At 40.4% G+C, this 17982-nt stretch overlaps 1 protein-coding gene across 1 annotated transcript; it reads right to left on the bottom strand.

Annotated features, from left to right (window-relative positions):
- Nucleotides 1–11044: 11044 nt before the first annotated feature.
- Nucleotides 11045–17829, bottom strand: znf346 (zinc finger protein 346). The gene is made up of 7 exons (XM_079172022.1): nt 17769–17829; nt 16191–16294; nt 15360–15455; nt 14911–15058; nt 14514–14750; nt 14313–14412; nt 11045–14028 (listed from the first exon to the last, which is right to left on the bottom strand). Exons 1-7 carry the CDS (start codon nt 17824–17826, stop codon nt 13887–13889), a joined length of 885 nt encoding a protein of 294 aa, XP_079028148.1. The 5' UTR covers nt 17827–17829; the 3' UTR covers nt 11045–13886.
- Nucleotides 17830–17982: the final 153 nt, after the last annotated feature.

Raw genomic sequence — 17982 nt, 5'->3', positions numbered from 1 at the left:
TTTACTGCGGTAAAAGTACTCATGCCACACTGTGAAAATACTTTAGAAAGTATGTTTAAGTATAAGCATTAAAATGCTGAAAGCATTACAATTATAAATTGGTCTGCTGTGACTGTTATGCTATTACATATTCTATCATTATATTATTATTACTCATGCATTAGTGTAAAAGCAGCAGGAGGAGGATAAACATGTGAAAACACCTCACAATTACCCAGAGCCCAAAGTGACACCTTTACAAAGTTAGTTTTGTTATAAACAAAAACATTCTTGTCTATGACAGAAAATTGAGAAAATCAGAAAATATACAAGTTTGAGAAACTGGAATCTTAGAATTTGGGCTTTTTTCTTTAATTATATAATGTTTTGACTAATAGTCGCAGCTCTATTTCTGCAGTTTTCTGCTCTGAGTTGTTGTTTTTTTATACTAAAGTGTCAATGAATAAATGTATAATTAAATTCAGGAATAAATTATATGAAATAAATGCTGAAGTAAATACAGAAATAGAGCAATGAAACAAATAAATGCTGAACAATAAAATAAACGCTGATAATTTAACAAGACATAAACAAATAAATAAAAGTTATTTCTCTAACTTTGTTCACCTGCATTTATACATTTTTATATTTCTGTGTCTGTATGTTCACGAGACAGGTGGTCCTTATCTCAGTCTAATTTATATTTATATATTTAATTATTTATTTCAGCATTTATTTATTCTTTTGTTTATTTATCTCTGTATATATTTATACATTACCAGATGCAGAGAGCACTCAGAACCCTTTACAGTCTCAAAAAAATGAAAGAATAATTTAATGAGAAAAGTCCAGATGATGATGTTTTAGTGATTTCAAAGTTAGTTAGTTTTAACCAAGCTATAGTTGGTTAATAATTGGGTGAAAATGTTTGCTGTTGTCTCATCATTCAGCCTAATAATCTTTGAAATATTCAACAGCAGTTAGATAAACTGTATTATGTCACTATAACATTATTTTCTAGACTTTTTCCCTTAAAGTGAATTCAATGACATCGTGCAGGCTGGATATAATACATCTCTAATCTTTTCTTTTGTTGTGCCAACCACACCAAACTACCATTTTTAGTGACTGTGAAATGAAAATCAAAAGCTCTCTGCATCAATCACAGCACAGTCAGAGTTAATCATCTACAATTTGTGTTAAAGTGTTACAGATTGGCCATTTAAGACTCCTGGGTCTCTGCTCGAAACAAATCTGCGACAGGAAATAGAAAACGGAAACATTCAGTTGATCCAGCTGTTTTCTCCCTTTCTCCCCTTCCTCTATCTGTGCCTGTCCCCCTTTCTCTCTCTCCCTCTCCCACATATCAAGTGTCCGGGGGAGTATAGAGGGGGGAGGAGGAGGAGGAGGAGGAGGAAGGGGTTCAAACAGGTGTCTGACTGTCCCAGAAGTCTGTAAGTTGGTCTGCTAAAGGTTTTACCTCGTGCTCCCAGCTGCTCTCTCTCACACACACACACACATACCCCCCAATACCACCATGTCCATCTGTCACTAGAATTAGAAGTAATCCAGAGGAATTTTCAGATGTCATGGAAGGCGAGGTGTGTGTGGTGTGTGTGTGTGTGTGTGTGTGTGTTTGTACACTTTCACATGGGGTTGTAACCCGACCGCCTGGCCACCTGCAGCAGACGGCTGAGAAGCCCAAAGAAAAAGAGGACACGCACTTTCTCTCTCTCTGTGTTATTGACATGTCTACCAAAGCAATGTACAGAATGTACAGCGGTTGGACAAAATAATGTAAACGCCTCATGGGAAAAGACTTACACTGACATAACTTCTCGTCAGATAAATACACCGATGTTGAAAAATGTGTCAGAAGCTGTTATGTTGCTGTTTCTATTCGTTCTTTCAATAATAACTATTTTAACAGAGATACAAAAAAATGTATAATTCAGACACCAAATGTATTATTTAAATAGTTTTGGCCCGAAAAGAAAAATAATTAAATTATTCTTTCGTCCATTTAATCGATGTTCCCACAGTGTTGCATGACTGACGAATGCTGTTGGGACTTGAATTTTGAATTTGTTTTACTCAGTGGTTGGATTGAAGAGGTCTAAACTATGTTCAGCTGATATTCCCGTAGTGCTAACCCTAAACTAACATTCTGTTTCTTTTGTGAAGTTTAAAGAAGAGCTTTGCTAAAAGCACATTGTGAAAAAAAATCATATTGAAATTACAAGTAAAAGTCCTGCATGAAAACGTCAGTAAAAGTACGGAAGTATAATCAGGAAAATGGACTTAAAGTATGTGAACAATATATGTACGATTATGTTATACTTTTATATATGATATCATTATTATTACTCATGCGTTCATGTATAAGCAAGATTTTATTGTTAGCTTATTTTGACCTATTGACTTATGATTATTTTCATTGGCTCAATTTATCCTTTGGTCCACAAAATAATAGAAAATGGTGGGAAAATCAATCACAGTTCCTCAAAGCCCAACAGGGCGTGTTCAAATGATTCATTTTGTCCGACCAACAGTCTATCATAGAAGATGATGACCATTCTGTCCATGGTCGTCCTCTCCAGGTCGTGACGAAGCGAGTGAAATGTCAAAATTCTTTTGCCTTTTTTTGTTCTCCCAGTGTGACGATGTCTACGTCTTTGGACGGTGGTGGACATTCCTCACATTCCTGTTCTGTCACCTTAATAAATCACCCAGGTTGTGAAAAAACCCCCGGAGCTATTTTTGCTCAGCATCACTGCAGTTACCTCATTATTATTTAGATCTTTACAAATAACAGTTTAAACATCAAGACCACACTGTGATCATAAAAGCACAAACACACACACACACACCTAGAGACACGACTGATGAGATAAAGTGATGAAACTATCAGCAAACAGAGCTGCACACACACACACATATACACACACACACACACACACACACACACACACACACACACACACACACACACACACACACACACACACACACACACACAACACACACTTACAGCCATCAGGTAGCACAGGTGGCAGATGTTGGTGTTTCCCACCTGGCTGCCTGTCAGTAACAGAGTGGCTTGCTGACTGATGGCTGATGGGAAATGGGCCTGGTGCATGCTGGGGGAACGAGCTGATGACAGCCTGACCTGCCCGCCTGCTTTGATTGGCTGTTTCTTGACCTGCACTCTGCCGTGTTCGGGCCCTTAAGCTCACAATAGAACAGAACTGCATTAGAAAAGAAAGAAAAAGAAAGAAAAACACAGATTTGTCAATGAGTCATAGTGGTTGTAAACATTGCAAAATAGCTCATTGACATCAAGATGACTTCTGTGTTGATTAAAGCAGTATTTGTTTTAGATATTTGGGAACAAGCTGTAAACGCAACACTGACATATTATTTCCTTATAAGGCTCATATGGAGTTTTCAAATGGTTGCTTATGCACTCGGGCTGTAAAGGTTTGTGTATTCGTGCCAAACTTTCACCGTACAGGGGTCACACGTTATGAAGATTGCGGAACCAAAGTTCACAAGCGGGAGTTCCGCCCAGAAACCGTCAGCCGCACGCCGTTAGCAACATGTGTTGAGGTTAGCACAACGAGCTGACACTGCGGGTCAGATGGATAGTCGTGTATAACAACTCTTCCTAACTGGACATCAGATTGTTTCAGTTTCCCCCAGTGAAGATGTCCTCATCTGTTCCACGCATCAGCGAAAAGGCTCAGTGAAGTGTCGCTTGTTTGAACAAAACACTCACCCTGGCTCTATTTTTGTTCGCTCCTGCTCACCTCCAACCTATATTTTCATTGTGCCAAAATTGTCCTTGACTTCTCCGTTTTTCCGTCCAGTCAGCTAGCTGAGGAAAAACGTCAGCTGAAGTAGCTGAGGAAATGATTCAAACTTAAGAAAATGTCATTAGAAATGAATGAATATTTTAATCATCACCCTGATGTGGGTTTTATCAATACAAGAGACACCTTTCAGGTCACACATCATATTAGAACCATGTTTATCAGTGCAGCGTTAACTTGTCTCAGTAGAGTAAAAACAGCTGCTTACATACAGTAAACTGGTCGTGGAAAGTTCATTGCTCACTTGTATTTATATTTTTCTATTACTGCACTAGATATTTGTACCTTATCTTGTATCTTGTCTTGTACCTGTTTTTATATCGTGTTGTTTGCATCTTATGTTTTCATTCTTCAATGCAGTTTCGTTTCTCTACAATAAGCGCCTTAAAAACCTTTAAAAACAGAGTTTTTGACAGACAAAGCAGCAAAAGCAAGGCAATAATAACAACAACAGAAAGCTCAACAGTGAGGCCCAACAAAGCACGACAACTAAGGAAAGAGGTAAATCCGGATACAACAGTACAATAGATGAAACGAAAAAACAAACAACCGATACGATAAAAATAATGAAAAAATAATTTAGTAAAATCAACAATAAAAATAAAGCAGTAAAGCGACAACATCACATAAAAGCCAGTCTGTACAAATACGTTTTAAGAAGTGACTTAAAAGAGGTTACTGATTCTGCACACCATATCTCCTCAGGCAGGTCGTTCCAAAGCCGAGGGGCCCTGATGGAAAAAGCACCTTTAGTTTTCAGCCTCGACTTTGGAACAGCCAGAAGGGCCCCACCCGAGGATCTAAGGCTCATAAGGGTCTTCTATATATGTTGGGGCCAGACCAATACGTGCTTTAAATGTGATCAGTAAAATCTTAAAATCAATGAACAAGGAGCCAATGAATGAGAAGCCAGGATTGGGGTGATGTGATGTCGTGTGTTAAAACCAGTGAGAAGCCGAGCCTTCTATGCACTGCATGTATAGATATTTTTTGCAGTGTTCAGCTCAGCCACCTGTGCCTCCGTGAGAGGAGTGGTGAGAGTAGTGGAAGGTGAAGGAGGAGGAGGAGGAGGAGGAGGAGGAGGAGGAGGAGGAGGAGGAGGAGGAGGAGGAGGAGGAGGAGGAGGAGGGAGGTTGATGCCTGGGCCTCCGGATGTCTCCATTTCAAGAGAGTGATCTCTCCGAGAGCTGTCACAGACAGAAGACACCACACTCTCCCTTTCTGTTCGCTGTGTTGTTTTTATCCCCCTTCTTTCTGTTGTTGATTCAACCAACTTAGATCTGCGATTTTTACCGACAAAACAAACAAAGAAATGATCACACCAAAGTATTTAAAATTGAAACCAGCCGAAAATAGAAGACCCTGCAGATTACAACAGGACACCTACACGCATCCCTCCTCACTTCTCAGCATTCAACATGCAAAATAAGCAACATGACGCCCCACTTCATTATGTGCATGTTCATGCGTGATACGGTGATGTACTGTTTTCTAATCATATCCAAATGTAGAAAGTTTGATGTAACAAGACTAAAACTGGTTGATCAAATGAAAGTTTAATGATCTTTTGATGTAAATGAGGGAACATAATTAAAACAAACGATCTCTGGAAGAGAAATGCTTTTTCCTAAACGACTCCACAGCGAGCAGCTCTCTGGGGCCTCACATTTTCATTTTCCAGCCTACTGTTGTTTCAAGCATCTTCAGTTACACTGAAGGTTTATAACTTTCCTTTTGTTCGGTGTGATTAAATAAAGCGCAGTCGGACGCTGTGATGTTTTCTTTTAGATTTGAGATGTGAACCCTTTCCTGCAGACAGAAGAGGCGAAGATCAGACGCCATAAAGCCGTCAGCGACTTCTTGGGGTTGATTTTTCTTTAGATCTTTTGAGCATATGACTTACATGGTCGAGGAAATGGAACAAGACACCAGAGGAAAGAAAAGCCATGTACTGTACCATGTTTCCTCCCTGTGACCCGCAGCCACAACATTTTTATTGAAGCTGACTCTAACTGGTGATTTAGGAAACAAACATAGGACTTTCAACCAGGAGGCCGGTGTTTGCCTCCCAACGTTTTGTTGAATTATTGTGAAGTTACATTCCTGACGTGCTTACGTATTTTACTTAGCGTTCATACTTATTTTAAGCCCAAGCATGATTCTTTTTCAAAATCTAAGTAAGTGGTTTAGTTTTGTTGCCTAACGTTAAATTGTTTCCGTGGTGGCTGCATATAATTTAACACATTATGTATGACCACAAAGTTATACGCTGTTCAGAGGACTTGGCAGGCGGCAATCCTAATCTGAAAAGTGCAGCAAATGTGAATGTGCATTAAATTTAAACCAGCAGAGGGCGACCCGATTGTATAGAAGTCAATGAGATAGTGGCCCTACCTCTTATTTGATTTATTACCTCAGTAAACATTGTAAACATGAGTTTATGGTCTCAATTGCTAGTTTCAGGTCCTCTTCAATACAGCATGATGTTCATTTAGTAAATTATGGTCCATTTAGAGTCACATAGACCATAAAGGTATGCTTTAGGGCGGGGCTACGTTGTGATTGACAGGTCATGACCACAGCGTTGTTCAGTCTGGGACATACAGTGTGTTTTCAGTTCATGAAAGTTAATTGTACCAGTTTGGTCGCCTAAAAATGTCTTATTCAACATTCGGTTGTACTTAGCTCCAACCTCTCGTATCACTTCTGCTACCACAAAACCAAGATGGCGACAGCCAAAATGCTGAGCTCAAGGCTTCAAAAGGCAGTCCACAAACCAATGGGTGACGTCATGGTGACTACGTCCACTTACAGTCTATGGGTTGTGGTCATTTTGTGTATTTCAGTGAGATCACGTTGCAAAAAACAACCTTCAACCATCAAAATAGTTATATTAATGTTCTGTCAATCGATTAATCGACCAAATGGTTTTAGTTGTACGTGTTAAAACTGTTGGCTAGTTTCATTTATATCAAATAAGAAGCTAATCACATGTTAACCTGCACAAATATTGTAAAGTAACTAAATCTGTCTGATAAATGTTGCGGAGTGGAAAGTAACATGAAATGAAAAGACTCAAATAAAGCAGCTCAAATTTGTGCTTCACTGTTCACTTATGTAAATGTTTATAACTGTAGCCACTGAACGCTGAAACCGTTTCTGATTAAAGCAACAAGTAGGTGACGCTGTGGGTCGCCATCTCAATTACAGGCAGGACACGGTTAAGTTCGACACTTCTTTTATAGCATACTGACGCCTTTACCAGCTGTCGATCCAGCGCGTCCCTTTTCCTTTTCCAGTAAAAGAACACCTGGATACAACATCTGCATTCATAATGCATATCATTACAAATCAGCATACAGACAATGAGAAACCAAGAGATCCATGACAGTTCAAGTGTCTCACAAACACACTTTGGCAACCACAGCCCTTTTCCAGGCAAATGTAACTGACAATGAACAATTTATTCAGGCTGGTCCGTTAGTGTAAACTGATGCAGTTACTGCATTTTGATACTGACATATCTCTTTTAATTGAATCACAATAACAGTGGAGCCCATTCAGCCTGCAGGGGACCAAGACTAATTGTCTTGTCTGGCTGCTCTCACATAGTATCCTGATGTCCCCCAGCATGCTCCAAACACTGTATACAGTAATACTGGACACACAGATACATACACACATATAGACAGCTGCACTGCTAAACTTTATTCACACTGGTGTTGATTAAAGCTACTACTACTATTTTTTTTAATTCTAGAAATGTATTAAAAATAAATAAAACTGAAATATCACACGTCATTTATTCTTAGCTTTTTTAAGTATTCAGACTCTTTGCAACGACGCGCTCAGGTGTTTCCCATTTATCTTGGTCATCTTTGAGATGTTGCTCCGCCTTGATTGGAGTCCACCTGTGGTCAATTCAACTGATTGGACTGGACGTCCATATAAGGTCTCACAGACCAAACTGAGCCATGAGGTATGAGAACCTGCCTGCAGAGCTCAGAGACGGAGAAGTGTCGAGGCACAGACCTGGAGAAGGCTAAAAATAATTTAAAAAAAATCTGTTGCATTGAAGATTCCCAAGAGCACAGTGGCTGCCAGAATTCTTCAGTAGAAGAAGTATAGAACAACCAGGACTCTCCTTAGAGCTGGCTGCCCAGCCAAACTGAGCCCAATCTGGGGAGAAGAGAAAGAAGTGACCAAGAACCTGAGAGTCACTCTGGCTAAGCTCCAGAGGCCCTGTGAGGAGAAACGTCCAGAAGGACAACCGTCAGTGTAGCTCTCCATCGACCCGGGCTATATAGCACAGGGTGTCCAGCCGTCTCCTCAGTGAAAGACACAAGAAAATACACAAAGGCAGATGTGCAAAACTCGTCACGTCATACGAAAGACTCAAAGCTGTAATTGCTGCCAAGGTGTTCATTTACTGTGTTAAATGCATTTGTCAATGATCTTTATTTCTAATAAATACAAATTTTTTGGCATCATCATGCAGGAATTGAGTGTAGATCGATGAGGAAAATAATTCCCTCATTAATCCCCTGGTGGAAAGTCATATGCTATCTACTAAAATCAAGACTTTCAGGTCCTAATGAGTCGGATTAGACAACCCCTCTGTTCAGGAGTGAAAGTGACAAAGGAGGAATAAAACAGAAGCAAAGACATGTTTGTCTTCATGGTCAAAGACGCAAGCTTGGTCACTTAAATTCGACGTGCATCATCGTTTTTGACAACCAAGCTTTTTCTTTTTACAATGTTAAGAAAATACTACAACAAATGACAAGCTTCATTAATTCTATACATCACGTTTTTTTTATTTACTTATTTTTACACCTCTGCAGCAAACTCTATTTTTCATTTAGTACATTTTTAAATTAATATCTGAAAATGTAATTAACCCCAACACTATATATATATATATACACACTTATATTTATGTCAGACCGGGCTCATTGACCTTCACTATGAAGATAAAGAGGGAACAAGCCGTCTTTATATCTGACAAATTACTTTCTATACATTACACATGGGGGCGGGGGTGAAAATGTACCCCAAAGCATCAGTTCTGGGGGTTAATCTGAAAGATTTAAGGCTCTCGGGGGATCAACGCTAGTGAAACCTCAGCCAGGAAAATTACCGGCGACTGACTCGACGCCGTGTTGAGTTCAGAACAGTCTGCATGTGTCTTAACAAGCATTCATCTTTGTATTAGCACACTGTCAACTCTCGACTGCAGGGAGAGAAACGCTGTTAAAAGGCCTCAGTGTGTTTCAAAAGAAGTGCTTGTTCCTGAGTCTCCACCTCCACATACGGAGGCTTTAGACGCCCTCTTTTCCTCAATCAGCTTCTGGCTGTGAGCAGTGGACTCTAACATGAACACATCTCAGCTCTATCAGCACATTTACCATAGCTGTCACTGTTAGCTGTGAACCGCCGGCTCAGCGTTCACCATGTTGAGAACCGTTGAGAGTCAATTAAAATGATCCAATCTCGTATTAAGCACCTTTATGTGAAAGTAGTAATACCAGACTGCAATGTTGTAAAGTAACTAAGAAACATTTACTAAGTACTGTACTTCAGTACAATTATGATGTACTTCAACTTGAGTATTTCCATTTTATGCTAGCTTTTGTACTTTGACTGCATTACATTTATTTGACTTTTAGTTAATTTTTACATAAATAAACATGCTACGCTTATATATGATCCAGAAATATAGTACTCCGAGTACTTCTACTACTGCTAGGCTGCTTACTTGGGACAAGGCAGTCTTTTAATGGGACCCAGCTCTCAACAGAAATGATCTCAATGCATCAACAGAAAATCAGAAGAAGAGGTCACAGTCTCCCCATGTCGTTTGATATTAGTAGCACCGTTATCAATAATAATATAACATTGTTTTGTCTGCGTGCTGAGCTCACTGTTGACGGGTCATTTGAGGAAAATGTCACTTGAGTCTGAACCCTGAACAAGCTTTTGTCACGAGCTGCTCCAGCACCAGCAAAGAGTAAGTGCTCCACCATGTGGTGAAGCTCAAGCGTAGCTTTCGGTCTCTTCAGTGTGTGATCTCACTTTGCTCTGTGGTTGGTCAATATGTCCGTTTCTTCTTCTTGATATTGTCTTTATGAGCAAAGAATCTCGAGACACTTCTACCCTTGGTGTTGCATGACTAAAGAGGATACTGTTGGAACTTGGATTTTGAATTTGTTTTCCAGTCCAGGAAAGCGTCTGTGACTCTCGATCAGTTAAACCACAATGTGCCCATTGTGCTCGGTCTACTCAGTGGTTATATTGAAGAGGTTTAAACTGTGATTTGTCTGTCCATAGTATGTTCAGCTGATATTCCAGTAGTGCTAACCTTAAACTAACATCCATTGAGAAGTTTAAAACACATTGCCTGTTTATTCCAGCTTGTTATAGACATTATTTTGCACTTGACACTGAAACAAAAACCTGTTCCTATTCAAATCTGCACACATTGTGATGCTAAGCTTCCAGTTTCTTTTACCAATGACTGGTGATTTCTTCTATTATTCCACTGTTGCTCAGAGGGATCTTTGTCTCTTTCTGCCCTTTTATATCAGTCGTGTTGAACCATCGTGCAGCGCTTTGTTCTGTACAAAGCAAACCCTTCATACAAAACATCTATTAGAAAAGAGGACTTTCTTTATCCTAAAAGCATGTAAGACCATTCAGAAATAAAGAGTAGTCCTCTCAGACATCTGATTGGGCCCTATTGAGCTTCTGTTGCAGGAAATGATTAACCTTTGCACGGAAAATGTACACTAAACGATGTACTGCACATTCGCAATATGCCATCTTCCCTTTCACAATAAAATACGTGTTTACACTCATGAAGCAGCGAGTCAGGGTCGACCAGATACTACGCACTCTTCTCATTTGTGCCTCCGTCGTCCTGCCTGAGACTCAGAAATCGATCTCAATGAGTCACGTGGAAGGATGTCACAATTCATGAAATGCATCTTGAGGAGAGAGGATGAGCGAGGATGCACTGGTGTATACTCGTCCCGAGACGTCTTCCTTGCCTCGTCCCCTCGCTTTTTAGGTTGGTTGGACTAAGAGGAGAGGAGAGGAGGAAAGTACTTGAGGATGTACTGACTGATAAAAGAGCAGAGCCGTGTGTGTGTTGAAGGAAAACAAACAAACAAACTCTCTTAAAACATTTCTGCACTTTATGCACATCTTCGCTGCATTTTTTCCCCCCTCAGTTATACACAACATATTGAAAATAAATCTTAAATCACAAAACGCCAAACACACAAAGGCTGAGGGTGAAAACAAAAAAAAGGCCATTTGTCTTCTATACACCATGAACTATACAGTATGTATGAGCCCTCTTTGAAAAACTAAAACATGGTGGAAGAACATTCAATACTGAAATATTCAACCCATCGTCTTGTATGAGGACAAATGGACTAAAAAAAACATAATATTGACATCACTTTCTAGTTTGACATCACTGTTGAAAATCTCTGCTATTGACAGTAATTATTACAGAGCTCAGAAAGCATCTATCGGTCTCTTCCAGAGTTTACAAAGCCCAGAACTCAGAAGAAAAGTACTTCAAAATCTTTCAGTAAACCAAAACTCAACGGTACAAAAAAAGCTTATACTTCAAGCTCACAGCTGTTACAGATCCGCTGCATTAGAAATCATCGTAATCCCTTTCATCTCTCTATTTTAGTTATCAACACTGTCCAGACTCCTGAAACTTTATAAAATGACATCAATCTCTACAAAATGCTTGTGGTTGACAGATTCTGGTACGTTTACAAGCAGAAGAGGATCTAATTTAGGCTCTCTGAGATCACTATAAGCCTTTTAGCAGCAGTCCTGTATGCAACCGACAGAAAATATGTAAATGTCTCACAGGAACGCACGATTAAATAAATCTTAGTCAAATTGGTTCGTTCGTTTACAGTAAAAACAAGAATAAGCAAATCTAGAATCCGGGGCCACCTGAACAGAAACGTCAGCTCTGTCCAGAATGAACACTTAAAAGGAAATCTAGTGAATTCACAAACTGGTACTCAACAAGTTACGCTGAACAAGTAACATTTCCATGGAAAAGTTCTGGAGATATTCTGGCTTTGAATTTAACAAAAAGGAAATATCAAAACAATTGATAAAAGAAACAATGTTCTCATAAAATTCAACTCATATCATCAGTTTTTACAAACCATGTCCAGTATCTGGACAGAACGTTCTCCTTCCATCCGTCTGGACAGCGATATCAAAACTGGCTGCAGTGACTCGTCTGGCCGTGCAAAAGTTCGATTTCACCGCTTCGCCATCGTCTTCAACGCCGGGTTCAGAAATACTCAAACTTGCAGAAAGCAGAGGAAGAGGAGACGTTTCAATAAATACATTCACTGGAGATGCAAACCAACTATAGTGAGGTGAGGAGAAGATCTCGAGACAGGAAGCAGCTTTGCTCTGATCTGGTAGATGCTAGTATTGGTTAGATATTAGTGTGTGTGGGGGGGGGGGGGGACGACGACGATTACAATACCCTGCTGTCTCCAAACTTTAAACTCTCCTCCTGTTATTTCATTGATGTATATAATACAGATGTCCCGAGCTGATCCTAACTATCTATATTCTAATAGATCGGCACTGGCTAAACAATGGCCAATAACAACCCGATCCTTTCTTCAGAACTCCAACAGAGTGAGACATCTTCTCGTTAAACGAGTCAGCTGATCACATCTCATCCATTTCAAGCAGTCACATTCTCGTTCAAATTAAAAATCGATCATTTAAGTTTATGAACAGTTTTTGATGCTACTAACCAGAACCTTGAGTATTCGGCTCAAATAGCTTGTGAACAGAAACGTTTATAAGTCTACAGCTGGTATTTTATAGGTCAGATTATACTTATCTAATCAACAGTTAGGTAAATACAAGTACCGGAGATACCGAATATTAAATGGACTCAAGGGCCATGTTTGGATCGGGACACCTAGTATGTACACTAAGGCTGGGTTTCACACTTGAACACTTGGTCTGATTCTGTCAGTAGCAGAGTATAGTCTGCTGATATACGACATCAGATTTGTAGTTTTCTTTACTTACAACATTCAATATTAAATATCTGAATTTTGCTCGTTTTTGCTCGTTTTATTTTGGTAAATTCTTGTAACGGCAACATTATTCGACAGACTTCCCATGATACCCAGCCCTGATGTACACCGACATGGACAGAATGGTTTCCAGTCAGTCTAACAGGTCTCTATCATCCTCTCACCGATCCACATCAGAGGCTTGTTTCATCGAGGCCCAAACGCACTGAAAGCATCCGACTCACACGTTTGGTTTAGATTTGGGAGCATCAGATGAGGAACCAGCTGTTTTTGTTCTGCAGCTGTAACACCTGCTTAGAGAGCTAAAAGGAAGAAAAGGATTTCTCCCCAGAGGACGTTCTCTTATTAAAAAAAGAATTAAGTATTAACAATAACAATAGTGTTACCTTCAATGGTTAAAATGGCAAACGTAGCTGTCGCTAACATAAATTAAATTTGTAACTTGATGTCCGAGTAAAATAAAACGTTGCTGGGTTAGTGTGCTCAGCTTCACTCACTAACACTGTACAACAGTCCCAAACACTCCAACAGAGCGACAATGAAATGCCAATTTGCCATCATCTAGTTAAACTTGTATTCATGTATCAATAAGTTAAAAGATAAAGCTGTTAAAGGGTATCTGTTATGTACAGAAATGTTGCCTAAATAGCAACCATTTCCTAAAATACTGCTGGTTCTGTGGTGTTGACATTTCAAATCTGCAATACGTCACAAGAGCTCAGTGCGTTTGGGTCCTTTTTTAGAGGAGAAGACTTGAAGCGTTTCAGTTGAGAACTCAAAATGATAAAATACCACGTTGGGGTATTTCAGGGTCCAGGTGACTCTGAGAAGAGACTCTGGCAGGAGGTTAATGTGTTAAAGGGGGCTGGTTGTTTTTGTGTCATTCCAAGTCCTGACTGAATCCTCTGCAGTCTCTTCCAGCCCAGCCTCAAGTAAACTGGTTCTCCTCCGAGTACTCCGTGTCCTCTGGAGCGTACTCGTTATTTTCGCCAGCGTACTGGACGTCGCCCTCGTACGGCTGTTCGGCTGCGTCTTGGTTCTCTGCAGTGTTCAGGCCGGACTTCTTCACACTATAATCAAAAGACACATTTTAAGATTGTTTTGTCAGAGGAGCGCTTTTCTTTTTTTCCACAATACTGATTTGTTCAAAACAAAACAGAAATCAGACACATCAGGCTGAAAGACAGATTATAAATAAACATCTGTCCAGATGGAAATGCAAGAGCGCAATTGAAGTGTTCTTAGGCGCATGAAAAACCAACAGGAAGCGATATAACCCTAATACCTGTGTACACGTGGAGTACTGAAGGAAATGTGATCATCAGGGAGAAAATAACAGTACGTGTGTACTTACTGGTTCTTATGTTTGGCGCCACTAATATGAGACTGGTACTGCTCCACAGAGTTCAGTTCGATGCTGCAGACGGTGCACGGGTAGCCCTTTAGTGTGGAAGCTGGAGGCACACAAGAAAGGAGAGAGGGGTGTTTTCTTGTGCACACAGTAAAAAGAAGGACTTAATGAATGATTTATCCTCAGACGGGTCTGTGGTCTGACCTGGTGCAGTGGAGGGGCCGTACGTCTCCATCAGTTTCTGCTTGGTCATCTGTTTCCTGTGCTTCTTGCCCACGTAGTGCTGCTGGGCCATGAGCGGGTTGTTGAAGGAGGCCTGGCAGATGGAGCAGAAGCGGTCCGGGTCGCTGTTGCTGTCACCGCCCGTCGCCGGCACGCCGCTCGAGTCGTCTGCAGCTTTCTTCTTCGGCGGGACCGTCGGTGGTGTTTGGGAGGCTACTGCTGCAGAGGAGATGCAATAAAAAGAGAGTAAGCAACAGTTACAATGCCAATCATACTTAGGAAACCAGATAAACAACTAAACGCAGAATCGGGGGAAAATAAAATGGAAGGTAACAGAGGCACAGGCTAGGAATAAAATCATACAAAAGCACGTACATACCTGGCGCCTGGGGGCCGACGGTTTTCAGTCGCAGGTTCTTGGCGTGAACTTTTCCCTGGTAGTGAGACTCGGCCATCACAATAGAGGAGAAGGTCATGTTACACACATGACACACCTTCGACCGGTCCGTATCTCCGTTGTTACAGTCCTGCTTACACACACACGCACACACACACACACACACACAGAGCAACATAAATCCTTTCTGGATACAAGAGGCATCACCTGGACGAAAAAAGGACGATTTGTTTGCACATCTGTTGTGTGAACAAAGGTCCACACAAAGGCTTCATCTGGAGGATAAAAGGTGTTTTTTCGAAGCTTTAAAATGTCATCAATTAAGAGATGCAATTAACGGCTACACCTGTTTATCTTCACAGTGATGTACATTTAATACAAACTGTTGTTTTGGGGGATTTGAGCTGTTGAACTGAGCTCTTCTCACTCACACTGTCGGACGATGACGACTTGAACTTCTTGGATTCCGGCTCCTTCTCGTTCTGGATGGAAAGATATCGGCGCACTTTGTTGGCGTGTTTCTTGCTCTGAAAAGACATGACGAGCACAAATGTTTCATCACAAAGTGGACAACAAACATCAGGACGGCGTTAAACGTATTCAGAGTTTATTTGTCTGGTAACTGGTGTGTTGCTTTTGAACTGGGGGCTGCAGCGATTTTTCGAGAAAACAAAGTAATCACAGACTATTTCAATAATCGATTCATCTTTAAAGGAAAAAATGTAATAAAAAATGCAAGAAAATGTTTTCTTTACTCTGTTTATCTTTGGGTTTCGGACAAAAAAAGACCAAACAATACCACTTGATGATGAATGGATTAGTTAACAAACATATATTTCATCCTTCTCACTTTCGATGGGATCTTCGCTGCTAACATTTCATAAAAAAAAGAAGATAAATCACAATTTAAGTTCCGGCACTGAAACACAGGTGTCATAAAAAATAAAAGATTCCCAGCCCTCGTATTTAAACTGAATACTTCTTAAAAACACAGATCACATCTAAACCTTTTATCCGCACTAAGAGTTTCCACGTCTTATTTGTAAAGTTCAAGATTTAAGTTGTTTTCATTTACATATTTTAGAACAGAGCAGAGATTTGATCCCGTCTCATGAATATTACCTACCTGGACAGATTAATGTGGACGTACTCTTATATTAATAATAATAAATTAGATGGTCATACCTCCCAGCTAATAATTATACCGTTTAAAATAGGTAAAGTCCCCTGAAAGCGCAGCAGCAGACTGTGGGCTCACTGACCTGATAATGAGTCAACTTCTGAGACTCTGAAATGAGGACAGCGCTGCAGACTTTACACTGGGAGTCAGAAAACAGGTCGCCGTGCTCCTTTATCATCTTATTTACTGCAGGAGAGAGAGAGAGAGAGAGAAACAGGAGATTTCAAAATCAGGTCACATCTCCTGGGATATAATGTAATTATAACACACAATGTAAAAACAAAAACAAAAAAACATCTATGGCAAAAGTTCAAACAACAATTTTGCTCATGATGCTTTTTATTTATCAAGACAGCTCTGTGGTGTCCACCTCCAAAGGCATCGAAAGCCTCTGTATTAAGAAAAACGGCTTTCTTTTTATAAACAAGCCCCTTTTAAACGGCTTTCTTTCTCGTAGTAGTTATTGCCTAAATGTAAGACGCTCATCTTGTGCACATGTTAACCGTACATGCAAGTCAATGGCAAAAGCCTGTGCAAAGATCTGTAAACACGAGACAGACAGTTAACACCTAATGCTGAGTTTGAGTCTTTGCTCTGTCTCAAACAAAGTATTCACCTTGATGCATAGACCTGACAAAAACAACAGCCGATATACTAGACAGATATGATTAATCCAAGTATTAAATCTTGACTTCTACTTCTACTGACCGAGTTGGTTTGGATGAGATCTATTTAATTTCAGATGTGGAATACATCACCGGCTTCATCCATCTGTTAAAGCTTTAAGGCTTTTTGTCACTCAGACAAAGGGTGTTTGTCAGTAAGATTAACTTAATATTGTCTTTGCACAGAGTACCGAGACAACGAAAAGCAGTTTGGCATCTATAACCAGGAGTGCAAAAAGCTGCAGAACAAAATATAGAATAAACAGTAAAGGGGATGTGTGCCAAGACCCTGCGTGAGCAGTATGGACAGTATGTAAAGAATCAGATATCAATATGAACACAGTAGGCAGTTCAGGTAGAAGTCTAAGTACAACGCTCATGCTGCATTAGAGGGAGAGGTCAAAAGATATCACACAGGCTAGTACATCAGTGACGCACTTCTCCATCACATCTCTTAAATAAATTGCATTTTGTATTTCTCTGCAAAGCACTTCGGTGAACAGCTGCTTTTTAAATGCGCTCTATAAATCAAATGTGCTTAATGTCAGAAATACAACAATAATAAACACGCGACAAACTTCTGTATGGACACAGTGTCTTCACCACATAGACAGATCTGTTTACATCTCCCTTGACATTCTTTAAGACCTGAGGATTATAGCTAACCGCGTTTGGCCTAAACAAAAATGAACGTCTGTCAATGACCCAAATTTAAGGATGTCTCCTCCAGTCTCCGCTGGTGCACGTGCAGGGGGATTACTTCACGAGCAGTCTCAAGCAAAATCGGATGCAGACATGCTCTAATCGACCTTGGAGCTGAAACGGCTACCGTTAGCTTAGCTTAGCAAACACGCTCCGCTCAGCCTACATTGCCGGGACGGCTAACGTTAGCTCACGGTAAGCTAACAGCAACACTGGTATTTTAACCGCGACTGTGACTTAATGCACTGACACGCAATCTTATTTTAATACATGCGTGAGGAAACAGGTTATACCTTCCGCCGCCCCCGAAGGTAAATAAGGAAAATCCTCTGTCTGCATCGCGTCGGCCATAGTTTCTACTCAGAAGCCAGCGGCGTCCTACTGCGCATGCGGCGCTTTCAGGCAGCCAAACGGGTAAACGCAGAACCGTAAAAAGAGAGAGTCACGTCAATGGAAGTTCAACATGCTTTATTGTCACGTGATTCGCGTAGACTTCAGAGGGTTCCA

This window comes from Pholis gunnellus, assembly GCF_910591455.1.
Source record: "Pholis gunnellus genome assembly, chromosome: 13".
Lineage (NCBI taxonomy): Eukaryota > Metazoa > Chordata > Actinopteri > Perciformes > Pholidae > Pholis > Pholis gunnellus.
This window is presented reverse-complemented; position numbering and strand designations above follow the sequence as displayed.